The sequence below is a fragment of the Pelodiscus sinensis genome, chromosome 1, assembly GCF_049634645.1.
Source record: "Pelodiscus sinensis isolate JC-2024 chromosome 1, ASM4963464v1, whole genome shotgun sequence".
Classification (NCBI taxonomy): domain Eukaryota; kingdom Metazoa; phylum Chordata; order Testudines; family Trionychidae; genus Pelodiscus; species Pelodiscus sinensis.
The window spans coordinates 155,435,744-155,463,261 of NC_134711.1; the positions used below are offsets into that span (position 1 = coordinate 155,435,744).

Consider the following 27,518-nt stretch of genomic DNA (forward strand, 5'->3'; position numbering starts at 1 on the left):
ATTTGCCAACATTAATGCTGAGTGTTAAGGTAAGAAACACTATTATTATTTCACTTTGTGAAGTCTGTGCTTGGGTTATTCAACATCCTGAGCTTTTCATTTAAGTTCCATTATTAGATAGTTAAAGTCCTAGAACGGTAGAACCAAGTAAAAACCAGAAGTCCAAGAATATCTCAGTAGGCAAATGGTGAAGATCTGTACTAGTATGGTTTGTGTAAGACAACCAGAGAGGACTTCAAAAACAAAGGTATATTACAAATTAACTATTGTTAAAAACATTTTTCAAATAACTCCAGTGGATCAAATGGTGATGTATTTTCTGGGGCTCCAGTCCTTCAAAGAGACTCTATATGGATGCAGATGTCTTCCAATATGCTATCAGTTGCTGGATTGAGGATGGAGTTTGTAATTCAAGCAAGCTCCCACTGACATCTGGACTAAGGCATTTTTCTGTAATGCCTGAGAAAAGTAGACTAAATATCAAACAGCCGGAAACAGTCCCTTCATAAATGCAAATAAATTAGCCAAAGGTTTGCAAACGTTCTAGAAAAACTGTATTTGTAATATACAATAATAGGAAACATCTAGAAAAGACAGTCTAAAATAACGTTTCAAATCTTTTATCTTCATTGACTAAACATAAATCTTCAATAATATCTATTATAACCAAGTGCTAATGTAAGATACACAGGTCTGTGTGTATCTATGCAGTTAAAACATCAAATAAACGAACATTAGAGCTTAAAGGTAAATTAAAACAACTTCTCAAGAGTATAATGCTCAAAGATTCAAAGGAGAAGCTGACTGGTTCAATTTTTCAAAAGCACAAGCAAAATTGCATTAAAATCCAACCAGGATAATTTTCTGTTCTAACAGTTTACATTCATATTTATGCTAACATTAATTTTTCAATGTGGTCCTAAACTTTGTGATAGTAGAAATGGATGAGCTATGAGACCAAGCCATTTCATTTCTTGAAAACATCCAAAATTTCTTCACATGGCCTGGCAGGCTTTCCTAACTCTGCTGTGTTTGTATTTACAACGGGTAACCTTACAATGCTAGATTGACACACATCTTGCTTATGGAGCTCTTCAAGATAGCCATCGGTTTGTTTTAAGTCATCTAAGTGGTCACCCTAAAAAACAAACATGTAGGGATATATAAACATTTTGAAATCATTTACAAATAATTTTTACAAAGATACTAATATAGCTGTCTCTCCTCAGTTCTGAGAACACACAATCTAAAACAGATAAAGCAAACAGAAAACAAACAAACCAACCCAAAACCACAGTCCAGGAGACAGAGTGTGCATGGCAATTAGTGACAGAAAGTGAAAAGAGAGTACTTATAGGGGCAGGTAAGGAAGGATCTGGAAGAAAAGTAATCCGAGCAAGAGAAAGCATGTAGCAGAAAGAACATGAAAGCAGAGACACAAAGGATGGGGGTGTGATTTTACAGAACCCTACAGAAGAAAATGAGAAGCTTGAAAAAAGATAGGACCAGTGAAGAGACAGAATGGCCACTGAAGATGGGAGTTAGCAAAAGGGTTTGGATGGTGTGGAGAGGGGGATGTGAAAGGTAGTGAAGGGCAGATAGGATATTTTTACAACAATGTGTTATACCATAAGAACACTTGCACTAAGAGGCTTAAGACCAGAGTTAAAGGAGTCTATGCATCCTATCCATTGAAAACCTATTCAATAGCAACACTTCAGCATTAGCTCAGAATATAATTAATGACAGTCTCACTAAACTCCTAAACCAAAAATTACACACATGATTTATGAGAACCAGTTGCTCATTTACTATCTTATCTTACAAGGTGCTGAGTGTCTTCAGTTTCAGAGGGTGCCAGGACTGAAATAATGTTGTCTATAGTACCCATTAGCCAATTTTTTTTTCAGATGACAAAGCAACTCACTGCTCCAGGACCCTACACGTTTTCCAGACCTGTTGTAAATAACACTTAGGCACAGATTTTTGCTGTCTTTAATAATATTTTGATGTTCTTTAACTTCAGGAGAGAGAGTGATTGTATTAGGGAGGCTGAAACATTTTTGCTTGAAATAGATAAAGAAAAAGAAGGAGAGTGCTCTGGAGCACCACAAAAGGCATGCTGTATTTCCAATAAGCTCCATACCACCAGCAAAAAGCCCTCCTCCATAAAGGTGTACTAAGCTAAACACTGCTATCTGGTTAGTGGTTTTCCCAGATGACTGAGCTGTAGCTGGTTTTCACTGACCCTGGAAAAAAGTCAGCTCTCACAGAACCTCAGAGGGGCACACCAGATGGCAACTCTACCCAACACTGAGGATGTTACTTCCTTGGACGTAACCCTAGCTAGACTCCTGTGACAGAGACAATTGACACAATGCATAATACAATTAAGAGCCTTTGTAAGATTTCAAAAGATTTTGTGACATTATGTAACACCCAGGTAAATGTAATGAAGGGCTTCAGAACTAGAAGGCTGTAAGCCTGGAAAGATTGGTTAAATCTTTATACGATGAAAAGCATGAGAAACAGGAGTTACTTCTGTGGCAGAGCACCCAAGGGACCACGCAACCTGGTCTATTTCATATCAAAATTCAAATGTTTTAAATACTTAATCACCATTAGCTTCTGCAGTAAAAGGGAACGGGAGGCTGTGAATGTATGGGACTCTGCACTATCCAGAATGTTTTGCTGGCTCCTTTACTCAGGGACCAAGAGACAATCTTAACCTTGGCCAGGAAAGTGACCAGCTCACCTACCTCAAGAGAAATGCCATGTTTGCCTTGACTGACTGGCAGTGCTTCCTGAGTTCTGTCAACAACTCCTGTATGGTTGTCTGCTTTTTCTATATCCTATACCATTTCTGGTTTCTCTTAAAGAGCAGAAGCATTTTGGACTAGAAAGACCTCAGCTACTACTGAAGATGACCACGTCTCAAGGAGGATCCTGGAGACAGCCCAGAACAAATCCAGTTTATTTCCAGACACCAGGAGCGTCTTGCAAACGTTAGTGTTTAGATTTCTTATTTGTACCTTATGTTTATTTCCTCACATAGCCTTTTAGCGCTCCCAGGTCTGACTAGTTCCCACATTTAATTCATCTGCCTGAATCCACTTATTCTTTGAAGCCAACTTAGTTTACAGAACATGAACAAGTTTCTATTTCTGTCTTCGTGGACACGATTCACATCAGTGCAAAAAAAAAAAAAACTACCCCCCCAATTAACACATGATGCATTTAGAGCCAAATTCTGGTACCTTTTAAGTTAAATGTAAGCTCCCACTGATTTCACTAGAGCTAAGATTTATACCCTATGAGGATATGGTCAACAGTTAGATACATACTAATACAGAAGATAGGAGTTCTGAGTTAATAATCATCATCATCACTGTAATATTAATTAGAAAGTGTTTAAGCAGAAGTGCCATTTAAATCATCTGTCACACTTCAATATTTTACATTATTTTTACAATATTTTACATTTACATAGCAGTAGGGATATATTATCGACCACCAGATCAGGACACTGATAGTAATTATGAAATGCTAAGGGAGATGAGAGAGGCTATCAAAATAAAAAACTCGATAACAGTGGGGGATTTCAACTATTCCCATATGGACTGGGTACATGTCACCTTAGGACGGGATGCAGAAATAAAATTTCTTGATACCTTAAATGACTGCTTCTTGGAACATCTGGTTCTGGAACCCACATAGGAAGAGGCTATTCTTAATTTAGTCCTAAGTGGAGCGCAGGATCTGGTTCAAGAGGTAAATATACCTGGACTGCTTGGAAATAGTGACCATAATGTAATAAAATTTAACATCCCTGTGGTGGGAAAAATACCTCAACATCCCAACACCGTGGCATTTAATTTCAGAAAGGGGAACTACACAGAAATGAAGAAGTTAGTTAACAGAAATTAAAAGGTACAGTGACAAAAGGAAAATCTCTGCAAGCTGTATGGAAATTTTTCAGTCACCCTAATAGAGGCCCAACTTAAATGTATACCCCAAATTAAAAAACACAGAGAGAGAGACAAAAAAGTGCCACCATGGCTTAACAACCAAGTAAAAGAAGCAGTGACAGATAAAAAGTGGAAGTCAAATCCTAGTGAGGAAAATAGAAAGGACCATAAACTTTGTCAAATTAAGTGTAAAAATATAATAAGAAAACCCCAAAAGAAGTTTGAAGAACAGCTAGCCAAAAACTCAAAAAGTAACAGTAAAATGTTTTTTAAGTATATCAGAAGCAGGAATCTGGCTAAACAACCAGTGGGGCCCATGGATGAGAAAGATGCAAAAGGAGCACTCAAAGATGATAAAGTCATAGCGGAGAAGCTGAATGAATTCTTTGCTTCAGTCTTCATGGCTGAGGGTATTGGGGAGATTCCCAAACCTGAGCCATTCTTTTTAGGTGACAAATCTGAGGAATTGTCCCAGATCGAGGTCTCATTAGAGGAGGTTTTGGAACAAATTGATAAACTTAACAGTAACAAGTCACCAGGACCAGATGACATTCACTCAAGAGTTCTGAAAGAACTCAAATGGGAAATTGCGGAACTATTAACTGTGGTTTGTAACCTATGCTTTAAATCAGCTTCTGTACCAAATGATTGGAAGATATTGACGCCAATATTTAAAAAGGGCTCTATAGGTGGTCCTGGCAATTACAGACTGGTAAGTCTAATGTCAGTACCGGGCAAATTAGCTGAAACTATACTAAAGAATAAAATTGTCAGACACATGGATGAATACAATTTATTGGGTGAAGTCAATAAGGTTTCTGTAAAGGGAAATCACGCCTTACTAATCTGCTAGAGTTCTTTGAGGTGGTCAACAAATAGGTAGATAAGGGGGATCCAGTAAATATAGTAGACTTAGATTTCCGGAAAGCCTTAGACAAGGTCCCTCCCTAAAGGTTCTTAAGTAAAGTAAATTGTCATCAGATAAGAGGGAAGGTCCTTTTGTGAATTGATAACTGGTTAAAAGACAGGAAACAAAGAGTAGGAATAAACGGTAAGTTTTCGGAGTGGAGAGAGGTAACTAGTGGGGTCCTGCAAGGGTGCAAGGGTCTGTCTTGGGACCCATACTATTCAACTTACAGGCAGACCCTGACTTACGCGGATCCGACTTACGTCGGATCCGCACTTACGAACGGAGCTTTCTCGCCCCGGAAGTCGGGGCGAGAAAGCCCCGTTCGTAAGCTGCTCCGGTGCCCCTGGTCTGCTGGAGACCGTCTCCAGCAGACCAGGGGCACTGGGCGGGTTCCCGCGCTTCTGAGGCTTTGCCAGAGCAAAGCCTCAGAAGCGCGGGAACCGCTGCTGCTGCCCCTTGAGACCCGGTGCCTGTGGTCTGCTGGGGACGGTCCCCAGCAGACCACAGGCACCCGGACTGAAGCCGCAGCCGCGGGGGGGTCCCGCGCCTCTGAGGCTTTGCCAGAGCAAAGCCTCAGAGGCGCGGGGAACCGCCGCTGCTGCCGCTTTGACTGAAGCGGCAGCAGCGGCGGTTCCCCGCGCCTCTGAGGCTTTGCTCTGGCAAAGCCTCAGAGGCGCGGGACCCCCCCGCGGCTGCGGCTTCAGTCCGGGTGCCTGTGGTCTGCTGGGGACCGTCCCCAGCAGACCACAGGCACCCAGACTGGAGCGGCAGCAGCGGCGGTTCCCCGCGCCTCTGAGGCTTTGCTCTGGCAAAGCCTCAGAGGCGCGGGACCCCCCCGCGGCTGCGGCTTCAGTCAGGGTGCCTGTGGTCTGCTGAGGACCGTCCCCAGCAGACCACAGGCACCCAGACTGGAGCGGCAGCAGCGGCGGTTCCCCGCGCCTCTGAGGCTTTGCTCTAGCAAAGCCTCAGAGGCGCGGGACCCCTCGCGGCTGCGGCTTCAGTCCGGGTGCCTGTGGTCTGCTGGGGACCGTCCCCAGCAGACCACAGGCACCCAGACTGAAGCCGCAGCCGTGGCGGGGTCCCTCGCCTCTGAGGCTTTGCCTTAGCAAAGCCTCAGAGGCGCGGCACCCCGCTGCCGCTGCGGCTCTGCTCCCCGTGTCCCTGGTCTGCTGGGGGGGGGGGGCGCAGCTAGTGTGCTCCCCCCCCAGCAGACCAGGCTTTTGTTTTGGACTCTGGGGCAGAGCAGCTGGGGCGCTGCCGATTGGTCCTGCAGCGCCCGTGGGCACTACTGGACCAACCCGGCAGCACCCCAGCTGCTCTGCCCCAGGTCCTGATTCAGCCGCTGCTGGTCAGTTTCAGCAGCGGCTGAATCAGGACGTCTGGGGCAGAGCAGATGGGGTGCTGCTGGGTTGGTCCAGTAGCACCCCAGCTGCTCTGCCCCAGGCGTCCCCAAGTCAGCTTCTGCTGAAACTGACCAGCGCTGACTACAGGAAGCCCCAGGCAGAGTTGCTCTGCCCCGGGCTTCCTGGAATCAGCTGCTGATCAGTTTCAGCAGCAGCTGACTTGGGGACGCCTGGGGTTCTTAAGTTGATTCTGTATGTAAGTCAGAACTGGCAGTCAGTTTCAGCAGTGTCTGAATCTGGACGCCAGTTCCGACTTACATACAGATTCAACTTAAGAACAAACCTACAGTCCCTATCTTGTACGTAACCCGGGGACTGCCTGTATTTATAAATGATCTAGAGAAAAGGGTAAACAGAGAGGTGGAAAAATTTGCAGATGATACCAAACTACTCAAGATAGTTCAGACCAAAGGAGATTGTGAAGAGTTTCAAAAAGATCTCACAAAACTAAGTGATTGGGCAACAAAATGGCAAATGAAATTTAATGTGTATAAATGTAAGGTAATGCACATTGGAAAAAACTATACATAAAATATGATGGGGACTAATTTAGCTACAACTACTCAAGAGAGAGATCTTGGAGTCACTGTGGATAGTTCTCTAAAAACATCCACTCAGTGTGCAGCGGCAGTCAAAAAAGCAAACAGAATGTTAGGAGTCATTAAAAAAGGGATAGACAACCATTTGTTTCGTATCGTAGCAATAGTTATGTCATTAGTCTGCTAACCTTCTTCCATTGTAGGAGTTTGTCTGTGCTCTGCTGTGAGCCATTTTAGCATAGTTTTTCAGATAGTATGTTAATGATTCCCAAACAAAACCTGCTCGTTTACATGTAAAAGGGTGTTTTTTGAAATTGCCCTATTGCCAGCCTAACTTGGGATCTGAGTGAAGCTGGATTCTTTCCAGTCTGTGCAGCATCATTGTTTTGTAAATCCACCTGTAAAGGAATTCATGTACAGATTCTTATTCTGACTGAGGCACTTTAGTCTGAAACAGCTAACCCAGGACAAGTTGTACTTTTTTTCCTTATGAAAAAAGCCAATAGCTCATTAATAATAAATATCTGAATTAAATACCACGCACTGGATGACTCTGCTTTATTAACTGTGACATCTTTTCCTGAAGAGTCTTCATTTTTTCTTGAGTAGCTTTTATTTGCAACTCACAGCGTTTCTGTTGCAGTTCACTAACATACGCTACTTCACAGCTATGCTGAGTTAGGCACTGAATTTTTCTCAGTATTTTCCTCTCATACTGAATAAAATAGTCTTTCATGATCTGGGGATAGAAGTGCACAGACATTTTATTTTACTTACAAGCAGAAAAATTATTTCAGATGTATTGTATTAAAACACACATTGCTTTTCAAAGGGAGAAATTGGTCAGTGCTAATTTATCACGATGGCTGATTCAGCACATTTGAAACAGGAGGACCAGGATGGGCAGTAAAAGTGGAATTTTAAGTGACATGTGATAGTGCAGGAAGGAATCAAATTCAATTTATTAGAATATTTAAAGTCACTAGTCAGGCATTAAGAAGTTTAATGTTCACCCAGATGCATCTCTTAAATTAGAGTCAATTTGCCAATAGTAATTTCAAGAGAAATAGGAGAAAAATGATTTGGCTGCAGAATGCTTTTGGCAGGTTTAATCTCTCAGAACATAGCTATCTAGCATACGAAACAGACATAGAGTGCGCAATATGTGGAATCAAGCAGGTTCCACTCAGCTCTTTTAGTATTGTGTTGGGAGATGGGAATCCTCAGCATATCCTCCAGACTCACTAAATGGCTTTTTAAGAACTTAAACAAAACAAAAAAAACCAACCCTCCCAAACCCGACCCTACAAGCCTTCCTCACCAATCCACCCACCACAGCCCTTTTTTAAAATCCTCTTAGCAGCAACACTTGAATTGATAGCCCGGGAAAGAGAAAAAGGGCTTGGAGAGAGAGGAGGATATTAAGAAATTAGTTTAATCCCTTACAAATCTCATGGTGAGTGTTCATTTACAGCTGTAACCAGAACAAAGATTACATCAACAATCCTCAACTGTCAATAAAAACAGGCTATGGGCATATTAGGATCATGTAACTCAGTACAAATATGAAACTGCATTCCCTTACTTGCATAACAAGCCCTTTATCATAGGTCTTAAATCATTTGACTGCTCTAGTTTGTAAAAAACATGGATGAATCCTTATCACTGTGCTTCCCCATAACAATTCTTGTTAGACAGTTACACTGACTATATATGATAGCATGTCCTTTTCCTAGGAAACCAACACAAAACTACTCTACTTACCTGATACAACATCAATTTAGAATACAAACCAATTACATAAAATAGTGTTACCTGGCCGCAGCACAATGTTGAGTTCTTTGGTGGTTCTGAAGGCTCCTCTGGCTATATTCATAAATAAAGCAGAATTAATATTTATAATGAGGATATTAATTTCTATGCTTGAACTTAGTAGTAGTGAAGAAACATTTGTATAATAATGAGTTGCTAAATAGATGCAAAGACAGAAATGAGGAATAAGGAGGGCAAGATTCAGAGTCAAACATCAATCAACCCAGGAGCACCTGAGAGAAGAGAAATGCAGGTTCCTGAGAGTTGTTGCAAGAACTCTGAAGAGGCAAAGCAAATCTTTAGTCCCCACTGGAGGACACACTGAAACTTTTCCCACAGATGAGTTATTCACCTATTTCATTCTAAGCTAAAGCTGGGATGTAAAAACTCTATAAGCTGCAGAAAACGGTGATGGGTTGAGTCACACACCTCTGAGGAGTTAGATCTAGAACCTTCCACCCTCTAGTACAGTAATTACTCATTTAACACATGCCCGCTTAACACATTTTCACAATAGCACAATTTTTTGGGGGGAACTTTTTTCGAATAACATGACCATCCCCGAAATAACACAAAAATAATGAAGTGGTGGACAACTTTGTGCGGCAGTATAAGTTGGTGAAAACAGTGGCAATACGCATGGGCTGATGAATACACCTGGTCGCAGCGTTCTTCCGCTCAGTCACGTGTTTATCTTTGTGTTTTAACAAACTATGGCGACTTGTGTTGCTAGATATCTAATGCTGATGTTGACGACCCAGCACCAACAAAAAAATTGACTTTGTCACCACCACCTGAAACACAACCTTCACCTTTTCCATTATTTTTAATGGGAAAATTGACCCCGCATAGCATGTTTTCACTTAGCACGAACGTTTTCAGAAACGCATCTATAGTGTTAAATGAGAAATTACTGTACTAAGAAATCTTTCTAATTTGATTTAAAGGAAACCTCTTGCTGGCCATTCTTTTCTTCGCTACAGTTGTAATTGAGTCATGGGCAACTCTTTGGTCCATGGGCTGCATGCAGCCCCTCAGGGTTCTATGTGTGACTCATGAGACATCTTGTTTCTAGTTGCCCATACACAGCCTGAAATTGCAAGTTCACATACCTTAAACATAGATACAAGATCCTCAGCAGACATGCAATTAAGCTGTTCTCTTGACAGTTTGCAGTCTGGCAAAAAATACAACAGGACTTCCCTAAAATATGTCAAGAAAATAAGTTGTGTGTCAGTAACCTCAAGTCTTGTACTGTGGAGTCCAAGGGATCCAGCCTGAATGCGTCTAATCAAGACACCTAACAGTAACTTGTTGTAAAAAGTGTCCCTCTTACTCAGGTGCGACAGACTGGACTGTAAGAAATGATTTAGATATGTCAGGACACTATATATACACCCGGGTTGTACCTCCCTTAACTGGGACTCCCTGATCCAGCAGCGGTCAACGGAGCCCAGGAAGAGGGAAGTCTGGCAGCACAGCAGGAGTGCCGTAAGGAGCATTGTCGACTCAGCCAGGAGTCCAGAGTGTGTGTGTGTGTGGTGGGGGCGGAGGGGAAGGGCTGATGGCATGGCGGGGAGTTCTGGCTCCAGTGGCCGGGGAGTTCTAGCCTGGCCACAGCCGTGTACCTCTGGCCCCAGCCAGCGAGCTCCAACCTCAGAGGCAACCACGGAGCTCTGGCCCCATTCTGTCTCCAGTGGCCAGGGAACTCCAGCCCCAGCAGCAGCCGGTGAGCTCTGGCCCAGACCCAGGGGGCTCCATCTTGTCCCTTCACTCTGGCACTATGGAGCTCTGCCCTGGCTGTGCAACTCTGGCCGTAGCATATCCAGTCCCGGAAGTAGTGGGGGTGAGGAGAGTCCCAGGGGGCTGAGACAGCAGCAGGGGCAGACTGGAGCCCTAGCCCAGAAGCAGCACCGCCACAAGGGAGCAAATCCCCTCATCTGGGACCAATCAGGTCTCGAGGGTGCCAGACCAGTGAGGTCCAACGTGTGTGTATAAATGCTATAGCGCCTCAGAACTCGGTAAAAAATATGAGAACCACCAAATTGGAAAAAATTAAAAACCTGTTTTTAAATTAGCTAAATACAATAATAAACAACATGAACTCATCCAGCAGCCACACTCTGTGGGATCCATTGTGTCTAAGTTAAGGAAATGGACCTGAGGCCTGGATATAATTTTTGAAATTTCAGTTCAGGTCTTTTTTTTAATACAACTGGAAGGGACCTTGAGAGGTCATTGAGTTGAGTCCAGTCCCCTGCCCTCATGGCAGGGCCAAGTACCATCTCTAACAGATCTGCCCCAGATCCCTAAATGACCCCCTTAAGAACTGAACGCACAAACCTGGGTTTAGCAGGCCAACGTGCAAACCACTGAGCGATCCTTCCTCCTTCAATACTATACCAACAAGGAGCTGGAATAGTACTTTACACCAAGAAATAGTCTTTCAACCAAGGATGCCCAAAGATATTATTTATAAAAAATGTCATCCCTATTTTTCAGAGGGGCAGATTGAGGTAGAAAGAAAAATGATAATGAATCAGTGGGAGAGGACAAGAACTGCACTAAGGGGGCATCTCTGGACAACCACAGACTAAAATCTTTCCAGCCATTTCATTCAGCTCAAGGATGTGGCCTAACAGTGCTCTGAACCCCTGGGAGAGTGTGACTGCCCATACTAAGCAATAAGTTTTGTGGGAGATGTGGTTTGGCTCCAAAATCAATTCAGTCCACTGGCTGAATGGATAGTGGTTGCCCTTTACAGACATGGGGATAAAAAAAATAGCTGAAACAGGGAGCATGGATGGGGTGACTATGTTGTTCGATAACAGTGTTATTTACAACATTTATATGGCTTGCCAAGCCAATAATCTTTGTTATGAAGCATTTGATTCTTGAATAATTAAACACTTCCTATGCAGTATTTGTTCCTGATGTTTTAAATTCACTCCCACTAGCTCCAGCAACTGAATTATATGAGCAATCAAAGTCAGAAGTCCAGCATTCATGAAAGCTCCAGTGTAAGCTCTTGTAAAATCCCACTTCACTCAGTAAATTACTATGCAACAAATGAAGAAGGGAAATGGGTTTTCTGCAAGTTTCATTTTATCCACTGAAAGCTTAGCTGCAAAATTGGATGTGGACAGTATTTCAGATGGCTATACAGATAATTACTTTTGATACAAAAATATTAAGCCAACTACTGTGGTAAGAAAAGAGCCAAATACTTAACAGTTCCATCTGGAAAATAGAATTTCTGCTATTCAAAATACAAAACCCAAGAACTCAACTGGTTAAAAGAGGAACATATTTCATTCTCAAAAAATTCATGTTCTTGTTAAAAGCTTTGCTAGCGCATGTTACATAGCATTTACTGAACTGGATTTTTCTAAATATACAACCAACATTGTGCAAGGAAGTGAATAGATTGAATCTAACATTTGCAAAAGTCTAAGTATGTAGACCCTGATCTGCATACAGCATCTGAGAACAAGTATCAATTTAAGCTGGCCACACTAAAGTGCATTGCATAGGCTTTTGACGATCTGATCCAGTTTTTGTAATATTTTGGTCAGTCTACATAGATTTAAATTCTAGTTAGATTCACTTATGAACCTCTGAAACAGAAGCTTAAATTGTGACACTACTCAGTGAAGGTCACATCAACAGTTGCAATTGGTAAGATGCAGTGAAAGTATTAGAACTATTAAAGTTAAGGCATTTATCTTAACGCTCACCTTAAAAGAGATGTTAATGTTTTTATAGTTTCCTTTCTAGATGTACACTGAGAAGATTCTTCTGTGTGGGCTACAACGCCTATCTCTTGCATAACAACTTTGACTTTTCCTTTGGCACATCCTTCTGGATCTTTACCCAATGCACTGGATATCAAGTAAACCAAAGATCATATTTAAGTATTACACCAAAAGGAAATTGAAGAGACAATTTCTCTTCCCTTAGGGTATATCTAGATTGTGTGGCTATTTTGAAATAAGCTATTTTGGAATAGTTATTCTGAAATAGCTTATTTCAAAATAGCACGTATACACTGCAGGGAAGCCTCGAAATTAGTCCAAGGCAGGCTTCCTTAATGTAGACGTGCTATCTTGATTTAGAGCCCCAGGAGGCACTGGGAAGGAATAACTTAGAATGGCCCTGGTGAGGGGCTATTTCAAAATAGCAGCAGTGGAAGGACTACACGTCTCATTTCAAAATAGCATTCTCGTAGAATGAGGTTTACAGATTTCTGAATAAGCTGTCTGTTATTTAGAAATTACAGAATGGCTGTGTAGATGCTCTCACTGTTATTTCTAAATAACGCTAGTTATCTCAAAATAATAGTGCAGTGTAGCTACACCCTTATTCATCATTGAGTTCATAGGGGGAGCATGGCTACAAATAAAAACGACACCATGGAATCCTGAAGAACATAAAACATGTTTAGTGACCTGAGAACACTACGCAGGGGGGAAGCCGGTGGAAGCCAGTGCTCAGGGGGAGCGGCATTTCAAGCCAGCTCTCCATGAGCACCAGCTCCCATCTGACTCCCCCTGATAAAGAGACAGCAGTGTAGGGGTTGGAAGGTGACTCCGTGGGAGCTGGTACATGCAAGGAGCTGTCTTGAAAGCTGCTTCTGGCATGTACCAGCTCTCAGCTGCCTTCTCTCACCCCATGCTGCTGCCTCTCTATGGGTATGTCTACACTACCACCCTAGTTCGAACTAGGGTGGTTAATGTAGTCATTCGAAGTTGCAAATGAAGCCCGGGATTTAAATATGCCAGGCTTCATTTGCATCTTGCCGGGCGCCGCCATTTTTAAATCCCCCTCTTAGTGTGGACTCCGTGACCGCGGCTACACACGGCACGGAGTAGGTAGTTCGAATTAGGCTTTCTAATTCGAACTACCATTACTCCTCGTGATTTATGACCTCGGCCCCGCATTTATAATGGTGCACGGTGCCTATCGTAAATGAGGGTTCGAGTTACGATGCCTCTGACTTGTAATGCTTCCTCAGGAACTAATCGTGTCAAAAGTTGGGGGCCACCTGTATTGCCTAGCAGCATTACCAACACCTCCATTTCTTCCTGGGCTCTTAGAAGACAGTTAAGAGTAAATTAGAGTTAAATAATAGTAAAGAACACTGAGAGCCAGGACTGGTGGCCATAAACAAACTTTTATGGGACTGCAGGAAACTTAGCTACACCCATAGTAATGAACATCTGGCTAACTAAAATCAGGTTGCGAACACGGATGCTGCTGGACCAAATAGTGACGGATTAGAGTCTCAAACTATATATATATATATATATATATATATATATATATATATATATATATATATATATATATATATAAAACAAAAGCCACTATCAACACAGTATAAATTCAAGACATAAATCGTTAAAAAAATCTTAACCTCACAATGAAGCTTCAAGTTATCAATATAACATGTGAGATTATGACTTTATTCCTAACTCACTGTTTTGTATAGTATATTCAGTGTTTGCAAAACACTGCAATATTTGGTATCATTAGCTACAGAACCATTACAAAACATTATGGAATAGAGGCTTTGAATTTTGCTTCTATAATTATTCTCACCTTTCCAATTTTGAAGAAGGCAAATTATTTCCCGATATTTTTGTTGCTTTTTTCTGATCAGAACAAATATACCTTTGTAAGTCACGCTGCTTCTGATTTCTGCCAGGTGAACCTAAACATTTAGCAAAACACATTAACTTGGAAAAAACAGTGTTCACGTTACTTTGAAGTAATTTTTCAAAGAATGCTGTAACACTAACACATGTGGAAAAAAGAAGTTATCTACATAAATTGTTCTTTGAAACTGAAATCTGTCCTCTTAGGGTATGTCTACATTACAAAGTTAATTCGCAATAACAGCCGTTATTTCAAATTAACTTTATAGCGTCTACACATACAAACTGCTATTTTGAAATAAATTTAAAACAGTGGAGCCCTTATTTCGAATTTGGTTAACCTCATTCTACGAGGAATTATACCAAATTTGAAATAGCTAATTCGAAATAAGTGCTTATTTTAGGGGGCCTCTAGCCCTTCCCAGGGAGCCCTGGTGGCCACTCTGGGCACAACCAGGAAAACTTCTCTGCTCCCCCGCAACCCTGGAGCCCTTAAAGGGGCAGACTCTGGCCACAGCACCTGTGCCAGTTGCTAGCCTGCCAGCACACAGTGCACCTGGCACAGGATGAGCCAGCCACCCGCTGCCAACCAGCCCTCCACCGCTCCCCAGGACCAGGCTGGAGGCTCCCAGGAGCCTGGCAGGGGCCACAAAAGGCAGGCGCCTTCCTGGTCTAGTACAGAGATCATGGGCCTCATTGAGATTTGGGGGGAGGCCTCCAATGCCCACAATCTCTGCACTAGGCGCATGAATGTGGCCGTCTACAGCTGCATGGCTGTCAGCCTGGCCACCAGAGGCCACATGTATAGCCAAGAGAAGGTGCGGACAAAAATTACAGAACTGCGGCAGGCATATGCCAGGGCCTCCCAACCAGGGGCTGACCCAAAGGACTGCCCGCATTATGAGGCCCTGGTCTGGATCCTGGGGGGTCAGACAGTCCGTGCCCCTCCGGTCATCATCGACCCCGGGGCAGAGGGCCCTGCCCCTGACACAGGGGAAAAGGAGGACGACGGCAGCCAGGAGCCTGCAGGGAGCGTGACCTGCATCCAGGACCCCCGAGCCGAACTGGAGAGCCCGTCAGCAGCCTCATCTGAGGCTGAGGAGGCCTCCACATGTGAGTGACATCACGGTCCCCTTATGCGGGGTGGAGGGAGAGGGAGCCCAGGGACCGTGTGTGTCGGCCTTGACGACCACAGAGCAGGAAGCAACTTGTGCATCTGCCATGCCAGCCAGGACATGTGGCCCCAGCTGGGTGCCATGCAGGGGCCCTGGCCTGTTCCCCACATACGTCTATGTGTGAAGGCACATGACAGGCTCCTGACCCCAGGAAGAGACACTGCACACTGCTCTCCCTCCAGACACCCCCTCTACACAGAGGCAGGGCACATCTCCCGTCTCCCCACCATACACCACACTATAGGCAGCACAGGGGCTGGGGTGCAGTCCTGGGCCAGCTCACACTCCCGGGGACAGCAGGACATGATGGTTCGGAGACCTGCCATCCTCGCCTTGCAGAGCGGGGCTGGATTTCACCCACTGTGTCCTCAGAGAGAACTGACCACTTCTCTTGTTTCACCACAGCCACAGCACCTGCGAGTGCAGGGCACACCACCCTGCCTGGAACATCCACCCTCACCCGGGCCAGCAGGCGCACCCGCAACCTGGAGGAGTTCCAGAGGCAGCAGCTGCAGTTGCAGGGATGGCAGGTCCACAGCCAGGAGCAGTGGATACAAGAGGACCTGCAGCTGCGGCGGGAGAGCTTGCGGGAGCAGGGACGTGCCCTCCGCGAGCACCTGCAGGCCCTGCTGGACCGATTGCTGCCTCCTGCTCCTCCAGCCCCTGTGGCCAGCCCAGCTATCGCTCCTCCTTCCACCCTGTTCCCCCTCCCACTTCTTCTGCCCCCCCATCCCTCCTGCCCCACCCTCCATACCCACTCCCCCCCTGGAATGCCAAGGCCCCCGCATCCACAGTACTGCGAGACGGGAGGGCTGGCAAGACCCCCAACCCTGAGCTTCTCCTCCCCCTTCCTCTCCTCGCCTCCCGCTCTCAGCTCCCTCCTCCCAGGTTTCCCCTGGATGACCACATCCAGGTGCGGAGCAGCACCCTGTTGATGGCCTTCACCACCCGCAGAGAGAGACACAAAACCGAGGGTCACTGGGACGCCTGGGTGGCTGGGAGTGTTCGTTCCCCGCCACTGCCCCGCACCCCACTCCCAGGAGCAACCCCTGCTGCAATCCTGGCCACCACGGTTGGTCTGTTGCGCGGCCGGGACAGACAGAACCCTCCCGGGGATGGCACTTACACCACCTTCCCCCTGTTTTCCTTGGGGCAGCCCATGTCCTCCTTGCAGCCCCCCCTCCTGGCTGGTAAGTGCCGTGAGCACCGCTCCGACGGTGGATCTCCCCATGCCGAACTGGTTCCCGACAGATCGGTTGCTATCCGGCGTGGAGAGCTTCCAGAGGGCAATGGCCACCCGCTTGTAGAGGGGAATGGCAGGCCTCATGCGTGTGTTCCGTCGCTGCAGAGCAGGGGCGAGCCACTTGCAGAGCTCAAGGAAGGTGACCTTCTTAATCCTGAAGTTCTGGGTCCACTGTTGGTCTCCCCAGTGCTCCAGGACAATGTGGTGCCACCAGTCGCTACTGGTGTCCAGATGCCAAATGCAGCGGGGCACGCTGGCATCTGGGCGCCGCTCCGCCAGAGTCCCCAGAGGGGGCAGGGGAAGGGCCAGGGGGCTGGACTGCAGCAGAAGGTGCCAGGCAGCCTCCAGCAATTGCTGCCAGGCTTTCAGCATGAGCACCAGAGTGCCCAGGGACGGCTCTGGCTCCATGGTGCCGACTGCAGTGGTGTCCTAAAGGAGAAGCGACTGAAGCAGGCGGAGAGGAAAATGCTTTGCTGTCCCTTGGCGAGATAGGCAAGCAAGCGGGAAAGCTGAGAACCGGCTGTCCGGGGGGGGGGTCCCTTTAAGCACGAGCCTCAGATAGCCTCAGACAGCAGCCACACAAAGCAACTACTGACCTAATGCCCTGCTGGAACCAGTTTCAGCCGCCCTTAAATGCGATCCAGCGTCCAATCAGTATGGACGCGCTATTCTGAAATAGCAAAATGCTATTTCGAATTAGTTTTTGTGTCTAGATGCGTTATTTCAAATTAGCTTATTTCGAATTAACTAATTCGAAATAAGTTAATTTGAAATAGCACTGTAGTATAGGTATATCCTTAGTGAATAGTCAGTTTCCTGGCCTCTGTGGGAAGATGTTGCTTTCAATTAAGTATTTCCCAACAGTCATATGAAAGAGAGACTCATGTCAGTTTCAGGTCCCTCTTATGTATAATGTTACTTTATTTTAAATACAGCGATATAATTTTGTAAACATAGTCTACATTGAAAGCACAAATAATTGTTTATGTTACCTTTGTTCAACCAAAGAAATTCTTTACTTTTCCCACACTTAGGCAAATCTTCAGTCTCATCCTCAGATGCCATTACCTAAAATGCATAAAGTTTACTTTATTATTTTTTCTATGTCTTCAGAAATTGACTTCTCCTAAAAAAGCCATGTACCTACATAGCAAAAGTTAAATCACAAAATAATACATGTTAATTGGAAGTTAGCTGCACGTTTAATTCGAGTTTGATTTTCTTGCTTCCACAGACATAACTCAGAAATGACCCCACCAAGTCAACAGACTCACACTGGCAGAATCAGGCTTTATATGTTTCTTTGATATTTGTCTTTTCAGCTCAAGGTTTTGTTTTTAACCAGCTGGAGATAAGGCAGGGATATGTGGGCAAAAAACTTGTTTTGTAGATCTGGTAGAAAAGATTAAACTGCTTAACAAGCAGTTTGATACTTTTAAAATGTTCTAAATAAGTCCTTATTGTGGCCCTTATTCAGGAAGGTAAACACATGAGCAGTCCTAATGCAGACAGTGGGTATGGGCAACATATGAAAGGAACTCTTTAGTGGCTTAAAGATAACTCATTTTCATCATCATATGATCTGATAAGCTTTCTCATGTTACAAACTGGAGATACAAGTCTAAAGTACTCTGAATGCCAGTTTGTAACCCACGACAGTGGTGATTTTCTGATACCGCTGTGTGACTATTTCAGGTAAACTCCATCTAAGGCTAAATACCGGCACAAGACCAATAGTCAACAAGTACCGTAAGGGAAAGTTGAAAAGAACTTTGAAGAGAGAGTTCAAGAGGGCGTGAAACTGTTAAGAGATTCCCGTGGATGGTATGAGGCTGGTAGCGGCTCCCATGAGACCGAGTCTTCTCGGAGTCGGGTTGCTTGGGAATGCAGCCCAAAGCAGGTGGTAAACTCCATATTTCAGGCTAGTTACTTTTCCTGTAATCCATAGTTCTATCTCACAGATTTTTATTCAGCATGACATTCTCAACCCAAAAGTCTTGCTGGGATAGGGGGATCTTTTCAGTGCTATTTAGAGTTCCATCCATTGCCCCATATGTTTTGAAGGTGGAAACTAACTCCTCCGGTCTCTCACCTTGATAGAAAATGAGAGGCTGCTGCCTGAGAACAGACTTGGCAGAGGTCAACTTCAATGCTGTGAGAAATCTGCCTCACAAACAAGCAGTATTTGCTTTCTGCCTGGTGTTCCCTAGGGCACTTTGCCATGAAGGGGCAGGGTGGGGATGACAAGGAGGCACTGCCATTGTAAAACAGAGGACAAAAGCTTTACTGCACCATGGGCTTCTAGGTAGAGGTGGAGAAGCATAGGAAGAGCTTACTGCTGCCTGGAAAAGAGAGATAAAGGGCTAAAAATAAAGAGGAAAGGAAATTAGCTGCCAACTCATTTTGCCATTGTAAGCAGATCTTCTAATAGGAAGCTAGAGGAAGACTGTGGAGAATGTACTCAGTTGGAGGCCTGGCAGAGATGGGAACTGACCCCTGGTCTGACGCATCTTTGCCTAGTTATTTAACCTGTACCTGAGTTCCTCATCTCTAAAAAAGGAATAACATTTCCTTCTTCCACTCTCTGTGGGTATGTCTACACTACCCTCCTAGTTCGAACTAGTGGGGTAATGCAGGCATACCGCACTTGCAAATGAAGCCCGGGATTTGAATTTCCTGGGCTTCATTTGCATAAGCTGGGTGCCGCCATTTTTAAATCCCGGCTCGTTCGAACCCCGTGCCACGTGGCTACTCGCGGCATGGACTAGGTAGTTCGGACTAGGCTTCCTAGTCCGAACTACCGTTACTCCTCATTCCTAGTTCGAACTAGGAGGGTAGTGTAGACATACCCTGGATGTCTTGTCCACTTAGACTGTGAACTCTTCGGGGCTGGGAATGTTTATATACATGTCCCACCCCTAACACAATGGATCTCTGGGACAGTGCATTAATATGATTAACAGAATTAGTTAATAAGGGGCACAGACTGTCCCCAGTAACCTAGTACCAGCACTAAGCTACCTCCAGAATCCTTGCACAAAAGGTACAGTCATCCTTTTTAGATTACTGTAGGTCTTAGTTCCACAATCGCTACTACTAATTAAGGGTTAGTCTGCCTTTGGGGGTTTGCTCCCAGTAACTCAAGTAAGTTAAAGGGAAAATGCCTTAGTTCACAAGACAACATTCATTAGAGTGCAGTAAGCCCTCATTTACTACGAATTGTATAATATCTTTAAGAATATAGTCCTGAACTGGAACAGTGTCTTATCCAGGACAGCGGCTTCAACAGTGGATCTCCCTACACAGTATTGCTTTGTCAGTGGACTGACAGCATGCCGGAGTGGCCAGTTTCCCCAGTGGTGATTGTGACCCACTTGTCCTCGTGCATGGGGCACTGCTTGGCGGTACACTGCCACTGTTGTTCAGCAGAGATCCCAGAAAAATCATCTTCACCATCCTGAAATTCTCTCACTGCTGGTCATCCCAGGCCTACAAAACGATGCTTTCCCACCAATCCATACTGGTTTTCTAAGCCCAGAAACAGCACTGTAATGTGTGAAGTTGCTCCCAGAACAGCTCTTGTAGAAGCAGTTGCTTGGTATCACCATTGTCCACATCTTCCTTCCTCTCCTGATGCTGAAGATACTACTGCTGCATCATAGGGAGGGTGGTGTGGCAGGTACAGTCCAAAACGCAAAATCGCCGGACTTTGAGAACTGAAAGACAGCCATTCCTGTCTGCATGTTTGCAAGCGTGTAGGGGAGCCTGGACAGCCCTCCCTTGACCAGAACAATATCTACAGTGCTAGGCCTCGTTCTGGCCTTGTCCAAAGTATGGATCTTTAACAAAGCACCTCAGGTCTGATTCAAACCTGGGCATGCATGTATGCATGCACACAGGCCAGGCCAGAAAAGGTGGGAAAAATAAGGAATGCTTGCCCAATTATGCAGAACTTGTACAGGACAGCGAAACTGGGACAAAAAGAGCAGAAACAACCTGGTACTAGTACATCCCATTTTTTGATAAGAGAAAAATTCCAGAGACAGCCAGAAAAACTATTAATGAAGCGCTTTTGCAATATTTTGCCATTGCAAAATGTATCCTAGATATTGGCATAATAGGTATTTTACGCAAAATGTAGTTGATTGATAGATATTACTAGAATGATCAAGTCTCGCTTTGCTAGAAATATAGGGGTAGAAGATCTAATCAGTGGGAAGGATTGAGTAAGGTGTCCCCATTACCTTACTCACTGCAACAAGAAGTTGAACCAGTTTATTGCCCAATGCACTGGGGACACCTCTACGCGTGGGGAAAGAAAGAGGCCACGACCTCCCCTCTGACAATCGTAAGGGTAACAGCATTGGAACTGTGTATGTGAATGTGTGAGATTCATAGGAATAAGTATATGTATATTCATAGTCTTATAACTGAGTAGTTTGTGTATTGTCCTAGGTAAAGGTGTTATTATACTGTCTGTGCTAACTATCCCATGTATTGAAATAGATTGTGTAACTTTGCACTGCTTTCCTTTACTATTCAGTGCACAATAAAGTTAACATGAGTTCATCTGATGTGTTTTTACTGGTTCCTCCTGTATCTAAAAACTGAACCACATGACAGGGTGTCAGCATAGTAGTGTGGAGCATTGTTGGGTCCATGGTGGCAGACAGCAATTTGGTGTTAGCCCATCCAGAAGGAGAGGAAGCATTAGACAGAGAGAGCAGAATCACGGGACTTTTTTTTGTAAACAACCACCACCACCACCACCCCCCACTCCCAAAAAACCACTGACACCAAATCCCAGAATTTTAGGGGCTTCTTCTACTTATCCCACAATCATGGAACTCAATGGGGCGACAGATATTGCAACCAGTTCACCCTCCCAATGTGCAGAGAGAGAAACCACAGAATGAACACTGCTCAGGAGCAAAGCTAGGGACCCTTTGAAAATGCCGTGCACTTAGCTCACAGAAAACCCTCAACCCCATGTGCATACAGTGATGAGAACTGAAAGAGAATATAGTTTTATCTCACGTGTATACTATTAACTGCAGCTTGGGTATAGCATGTTAACTAACACACATCAACTCACTGTGGATTAACCTCTCATCCATGGTGACAAACCCTATGTTTCACTTGGTTAACAACTGTTCTAGTGGGGGAAACGTATGAGGAGAACTACCACTCACATCTTCCACATGAAACTTAGTCAATATTGCTTAGCACTTAGAATCCAGAGATGTCATAGTGCTTTATGAAGTTGAGTAAGCAGCAGTCTTTCTGAGTTTTCCCCCCTATGTCTGTAAGATAGCTAAGTGACTTGGTAATGCTGATCATATCAGTGACAGAATCAAACAGAAAATCACTTCTAGCTAATAGCCCAGTTAATATGTGCATTGGCCACATCTGTGAGAGTTTCTTTTGTTCACAGTTTGAATAGAGAAAGAATACTACCCCACCCCCACTCCATAAAAAATGAGCTGGCATATTACTAAATTTTCAGATAGCAACAAAGAAGAAGATATTCAGACAAGAAAGAAATGAACAGTTAAAGCTAATGACAATACAAATATGTTGTTTTTCAACTACTGTTTCTGCTGATCCCCATTTTTGGAAGCAAACTCCCCAGAGCAGCATATTTGAGCCATCTAAAGCCACGAAAGCTATGACTGCATTCATGCCCCCTTGCATGGAGATATAGTACGCAAGGGGGTCATGGGTCAGCATTCACAGCCCAGGTTGGGGAAGGGAATGTTCCACTTACTTGACCAGATTTAGTGATGAACACTGGTTACATGTCACCTGTGGCATGTTGCCATACACTAAGAAGTGCTCAGAGCGCTCGGGAGATTTCCTACTTCATCACATAGGTATTGCATTACATAAACTGTGATACTCAAAATGTAAACATCTCTAACAAACAGTATATAAAACTACCTAAATTCCACATACGGTGTGAAACTTTTCAAACTCTGGCCAGCTAACTAACTGGTTTCATTTTGTTGACATTTGCACCTTCACATCAGTCCTCTTGAAATCAATCACTATTTTATCCGCCATCTCTTTCAATCGCACATAACCCTCATGAATGGCCTACTCAGGAACTATTCCAAATACAAGATCGCCACCTCATTTCTGTTGCTTCCATCCGGTCCACTTCTAGCTTAGGACAAAGGAACAATGTTCTTTATTCTGCCCTGCCATTTTTCATCATATTATGGCATATGTAGCATACTACTGCAGGAGCTGCCAATTTATTACCTACTATAAAGTGTCCAGATAATTTCACATCATTCCTAGACATTAGGTCTCGTAAACCAACTTTCAGCCTGGAGTGAGGTTTTACTGCTCTAACAAATGCTAAAAATCAGGGATTTACAATGGAACAGATGGCAGGGCTTTATTGATAATGACAATAGTGAGCAGTGTTTTGACAACAAGAAAGGCTGGAATACAGAATAATTGTTTTTACACAGACACTGATTCTTCTCCCTCATATGCACCATCATGTTTATATGCACAGAAATGAGCAAGGCTGACTTTATGAAGGGCCCATGTATAGTACTTTAATACAGTTTTCTAGTAAAGGCAAATTGATGATCAGCTACAGATAAATCAGGATGGCAAAGAAAGATAAACCAAGATGGGGAGATATTTGATGCAGATACAAGTGATGGGAAGCCAAGTACTCTGCTGGACGAGAATGATTATCACCCTAATCTAAAGCACACATGAATGCTTAAAGCAAGTCAATAATACATAGAAATGTTAAAAAGGAAGTAACAAGAGCCAAGAAAGTTGTCTCACCATAAATCAATACTGCTGTCCTGGCTCATATATCTAGGATGTAATGTGCAATACAGCGGAATGGCGAGGAATTAAATCTTATGAATATAAATTAGGATTTTAATTTTATTTAGAGAAGCCTTTTACTATACTGCCTATGTTAGGTGATATGTAACTACTAATTAGCCAAGTCAAACAGACGAATGAAGACATAAAGGTGACAGCATCAATTTCGTCTACAAAATAAGTCATCTAGAAAGATAGTTATTACAACAGAATATACTGTTTATCTTAGAAGTGGGATATATCAGTGGAGATCCTGATATTGTTTCCTCAGACACAAAGAAAAGTGGCAAAGGTAATAGGCTACTGTGGGGGGGGGGATCTACTCTTACACAGGTGACACCTACAGATCAGTGAGGATGTGACAAGTGCTCTTTCATTGTGGCACATGCCCTGTTGATAGCCACTCCTGTCTTGTAGCAATCTGTCCGCTTCTGTTGCTTGGCCTTCCAACAGGGCCACAAGTTGTGTCCACCTGTTCCAGGGTGTGTCAAAAGCTCAACAAAGGGCTAATTCTGCTGCCCTGCTAGGACTTCAGGCTTCACCCAGCCCAAGTCCCAGAATGAGATCTTGGGTCTTTCTAGTCCCAAGTCTCTGTTGTTTTGCCTCCAGACCCATCAGAAGGTAGATAAGGGAACATGGGTCCACCCCTTGCCCACAGATTCCAATCCACAGCTCAAAGAAGACAGCTGAACTCAGTACCCTGAAGCACCATGCCATCCTAGATCACTTCTTATCAGCCTCCCTGCTCAAGAGAGAAATACAAAAGCTTGTAAACAGCATAAATCAAATAAATGATCTTGAAGATACCCAGAGTCTGCTCCCCTCAGCAGATCAAACAGACCATCAGTAGTCAGAGGCCTCAGTAGGGCTCTTTTTAGAGAGTTTCAGAGTCTAGGTCTGCTCTCCTCCACCGACTGCTTGCAGTGCATGCACAGGCAGGAAGAAGAGCTGAAAAGGATCCTCCTACCACTTGTGCATGAACTACAGGTTTGGCAGGGCACAGCTACTTGGACCCAGAGTTGCTCCTTAACCCCTTCCACTCCAGTGTGGGGACTGTACATCCCGTCATAGCTATCCACTCTATACTCATTTGCAGGGCTTGACAAACCGCAGCGAGAGCTACTCGCCAGCCCTGCACCGCGCATACACCAGACCGGCACTGCGCATGCACGCAGCGCCGGTGAATGGGGTGCACAAATCTACTCGTCACAGGTGAGTAGAATCAGCGGTTTGTTGAGCCCTGCTCATCTGGCATAAAATATGGTATGAAGTATGATAATCAGATGTTCCAGATGCCAGTACTATAGTTACCTGTACTATGTAAAAGTCATCTATATTCATATATCAGAGCCATCTTGATGTACTTCATTTGACAGATGAAGGGCCAGATTTTCAGTTGGTGTGAATTGGCAAACTCTATTGACTTACAAGAAGATATCCCAGTTGCACTAGCTAAGAGTCAGAGCCAAAATATTTAGTGAGGACATTTTTTGCCAGGACAATCTGGGTCCATGTGGCAAGAGACACAAGTAGCTGCATACAGCCATTGTACCATTTTATGACAAACAAGAGAGGGGGTAAGATGAACTAAAGCAGGCCAATAACTATCGGTTTAATGGAACAAAAGCTGTCGAGGCAGTAAAAGGCAATTAATTCCTAATTCAATTCTTGCAGCTATAGCCGAACAGAAAAGCTATGATATATCTATGGAGAGTAGGTATTTGTCTAATTTAATTAACCACCAACAGCCTGAGATTAGATTGCCAGCTGTGATCACACAAATATAGTTGGAGCAAGTAATAAATGGTTGTTTCCTTAAAACAAATAAAACTTGGTGTAAGTGAGCTAAGAAAAGCTTTCTAAGAACCAGCGGAATGACTTTAGTCAAGAATGAGCTCCATGCCAAGAGAGTGCAAACCATAAGTCACACCACACTCACTAAGGAAAACAGAGTCATTTGTCTAGAATGTTATAGGCATGTCTATGGTAACCACTAATACAGTATTTAAATACTGTTCCAAGGACAGATGAATGTTAGATTATACCTGACATGGCAATAAGCTCAGACACAGACTAACTTCTAACTTCCACTGGGGCAACATAACTCCACACTGCCCCAACTTGTGCCAGAAATGTAGTGATACAATCTGTCTCATAATCTGTGAATGGTAAAAGCAGTTTGTGCTGGGCCCTGGTTCCTAACCCAGGTACTAAGTCATTTCAGCAGTCATGTTCCACTTCAGTGTCTGATTCCAAGTGCACTTCCATCCTTAACTTAGGGTAATCTATATTCTGTACTACTAACTCTGATCATATGTAAAATGTTCCCTGTCCTAGCTATGTCATCAACAGTACAAGAGGTGGGCAGAAGCAGGAAAGGAGGTGACAGCTGGCCCAATCTCATCTCTGGGTTGATGTTGTTATAATAACAAATAGTTACACCTGATAGAAGCAGCCACATGGTCCAAGTGACATTTGACCTGACAATACTTCACTTGCATGTGAAACGTAGTTTACTTGAGAAATAACTCAAAATCTGAAATGGTTTAAAATATTTATTAGAGATGGGCAGTAAAGAATTATTCCACACTTGCACTCCAAACAATCCCAGTCTATTTGGGCATCTTGTTTCCCAGGTGCACAAGACACCCCAATAGAAAGACACTTTTGGGGCTGACACTGTATGCAAAAATGCCAAAATACCAAAAGCAAGGTAATTCACATAACATTTTTGACCAACTTTGCTAGAGTGAGGACTGGACAATGAGATAGCCTATTCTCTTGCCCAGAGTGACTGGGAGAAGTTCTGCTCAAGTCACAAGGTTTTTGTGTGTAGTTCATATGGAAGTAGCATATGTCCTATTTTAGAGGTGGGAAAAGTGATGTTAGGTAACTCACTTACAGTGTGAGCATTAGAGAGTCAGTGGCACAGCTAGGAACACAAAGCAAGTGTCCCAACTCCTACTTTTCAGCTCTATAAGACCGTGCTGCCTCCTAAAGAAGCCACAACTTGCATGTTAGTCACATCTATATAGGAAATATACACTATACATGAAACTTACAACTATTATAATTAATGCTGGTCAACACAGAAATGTAATACTGCAAGAGATCTTGTGAAGTCACAATGTCCAGTCCCCTATACTGAGATAAGACCAAGTTTGAAGTTGTGCCTTTAATATTATTTCCTTGAGAAACTTCCAGTTCCCCGATCTTTTTCCCTTACATTTTCTTCCCGTGAGATCTTACCAGTTACCTAAGTCCGCTGAAGTACTTTGTCCTTATTCAGCTGCTCCCTCTCCTTCCTTTCCTTAGAATCATTAAATCTATCACTTTATGACCACTTTTTCATCCAAATTGCCTCCCACCTTCAGATTCAAAGCCAATTCTTCCCTATTTAAATTCTAGTTAGACAAAATTATGCCACATCCCCAATGCTAGCACAATGATGCTAACAGCCATTTCAAAAAATGGTGTTCTAATAGAAATTCACTTAGATTTCACAAAGGATATTGACTACAGCTTATTTTACACAGTGCTTATGGGTTTTAAATAAAGGTAAAAAGTCTTCTTACACAGATGATTTCAGGGTCACTGTCTTCTTTTTTAATATTGGCAACTTCTGATTTCTCCAGAAACATTGCTTGGTTCTCTCTGTCAGGAAGAGGCACCTGCAACAAGGTATGAGAATTGGAAACAAGATGTCTAGAGTTAGTTTTATTATGCCAAGAGCACAGATGTAGAAGCACACATTACCACCCAAAGTAAAGAATAATTTTTTTTCCAGTGTGTGTCAGCTATTCAGTGTAGAAACCTGCATCTTTGAGAAATATTAGCATTATTTAATAACAATGTACTACAGCCGCTCCCTGAGTTGCAAACGGTCGAGTTACGACCATTCGCACTTATGACCAAAGCTCCCATGGAGCGATCGTAAAGGCAGTCCCTGAGTTACG

At 43.8% G+C, this 27,518-nt stretch overlaps 1 protein-coding gene across 10 annotated transcripts in view; it reads right to left on the minus strand.

Annotated features, from left to right (window-relative positions):
- Nucleotides 1–531: 531 nt before the first annotated feature.
- Nucleotides 532–27,518, minus strand: part of MORC1 (MORC family CW-type zinc finger 1) — a 99,978-nt gene continuing 72,991 nt past the window's right edge. For 7 of the 10 annotated variants that reach the window (XM_075908448.1, XM_075908392.1, XM_075908401.1 and 4 more), the window contains 8 exons: nt 27,138–27,233; nt 17,700–17,775; nt 14,234–14,345; nt 12,370–12,513; nt 9,745–9,835; nt 8,636–8,686; nt 7,365–7,559; nt 532–1,138 (listed from right to left, as the gene is read on the minus strand). In XM_075908448.1, the coding sequence (XP_075764563.1) occupies nt 968–1,138; nt 7,365–7,559; nt 8,636–8,686; nt 9,745–9,835; nt 12,370–12,513; nt 14,234–14,345; nt 17,700–17,775; nt 27,138–27,233 (936 nt within the window). In that variant the 3' untranslated portion in view covers nt 532–967. Of the gene's footprint in view, nt 1,139–7,364; nt 7,560–8,635; nt 8,687–9,744; nt 9,836–12,369; nt 12,514–14,233; nt 14,346–17,699; nt 17,776–27,137; nt 27,234–27,518 lie in introns of those variants that run through there. The other 3 variants (XM_075908415.1, XM_075908436.1, XM_075908438.1) reach the window with 3 other exon arrangements.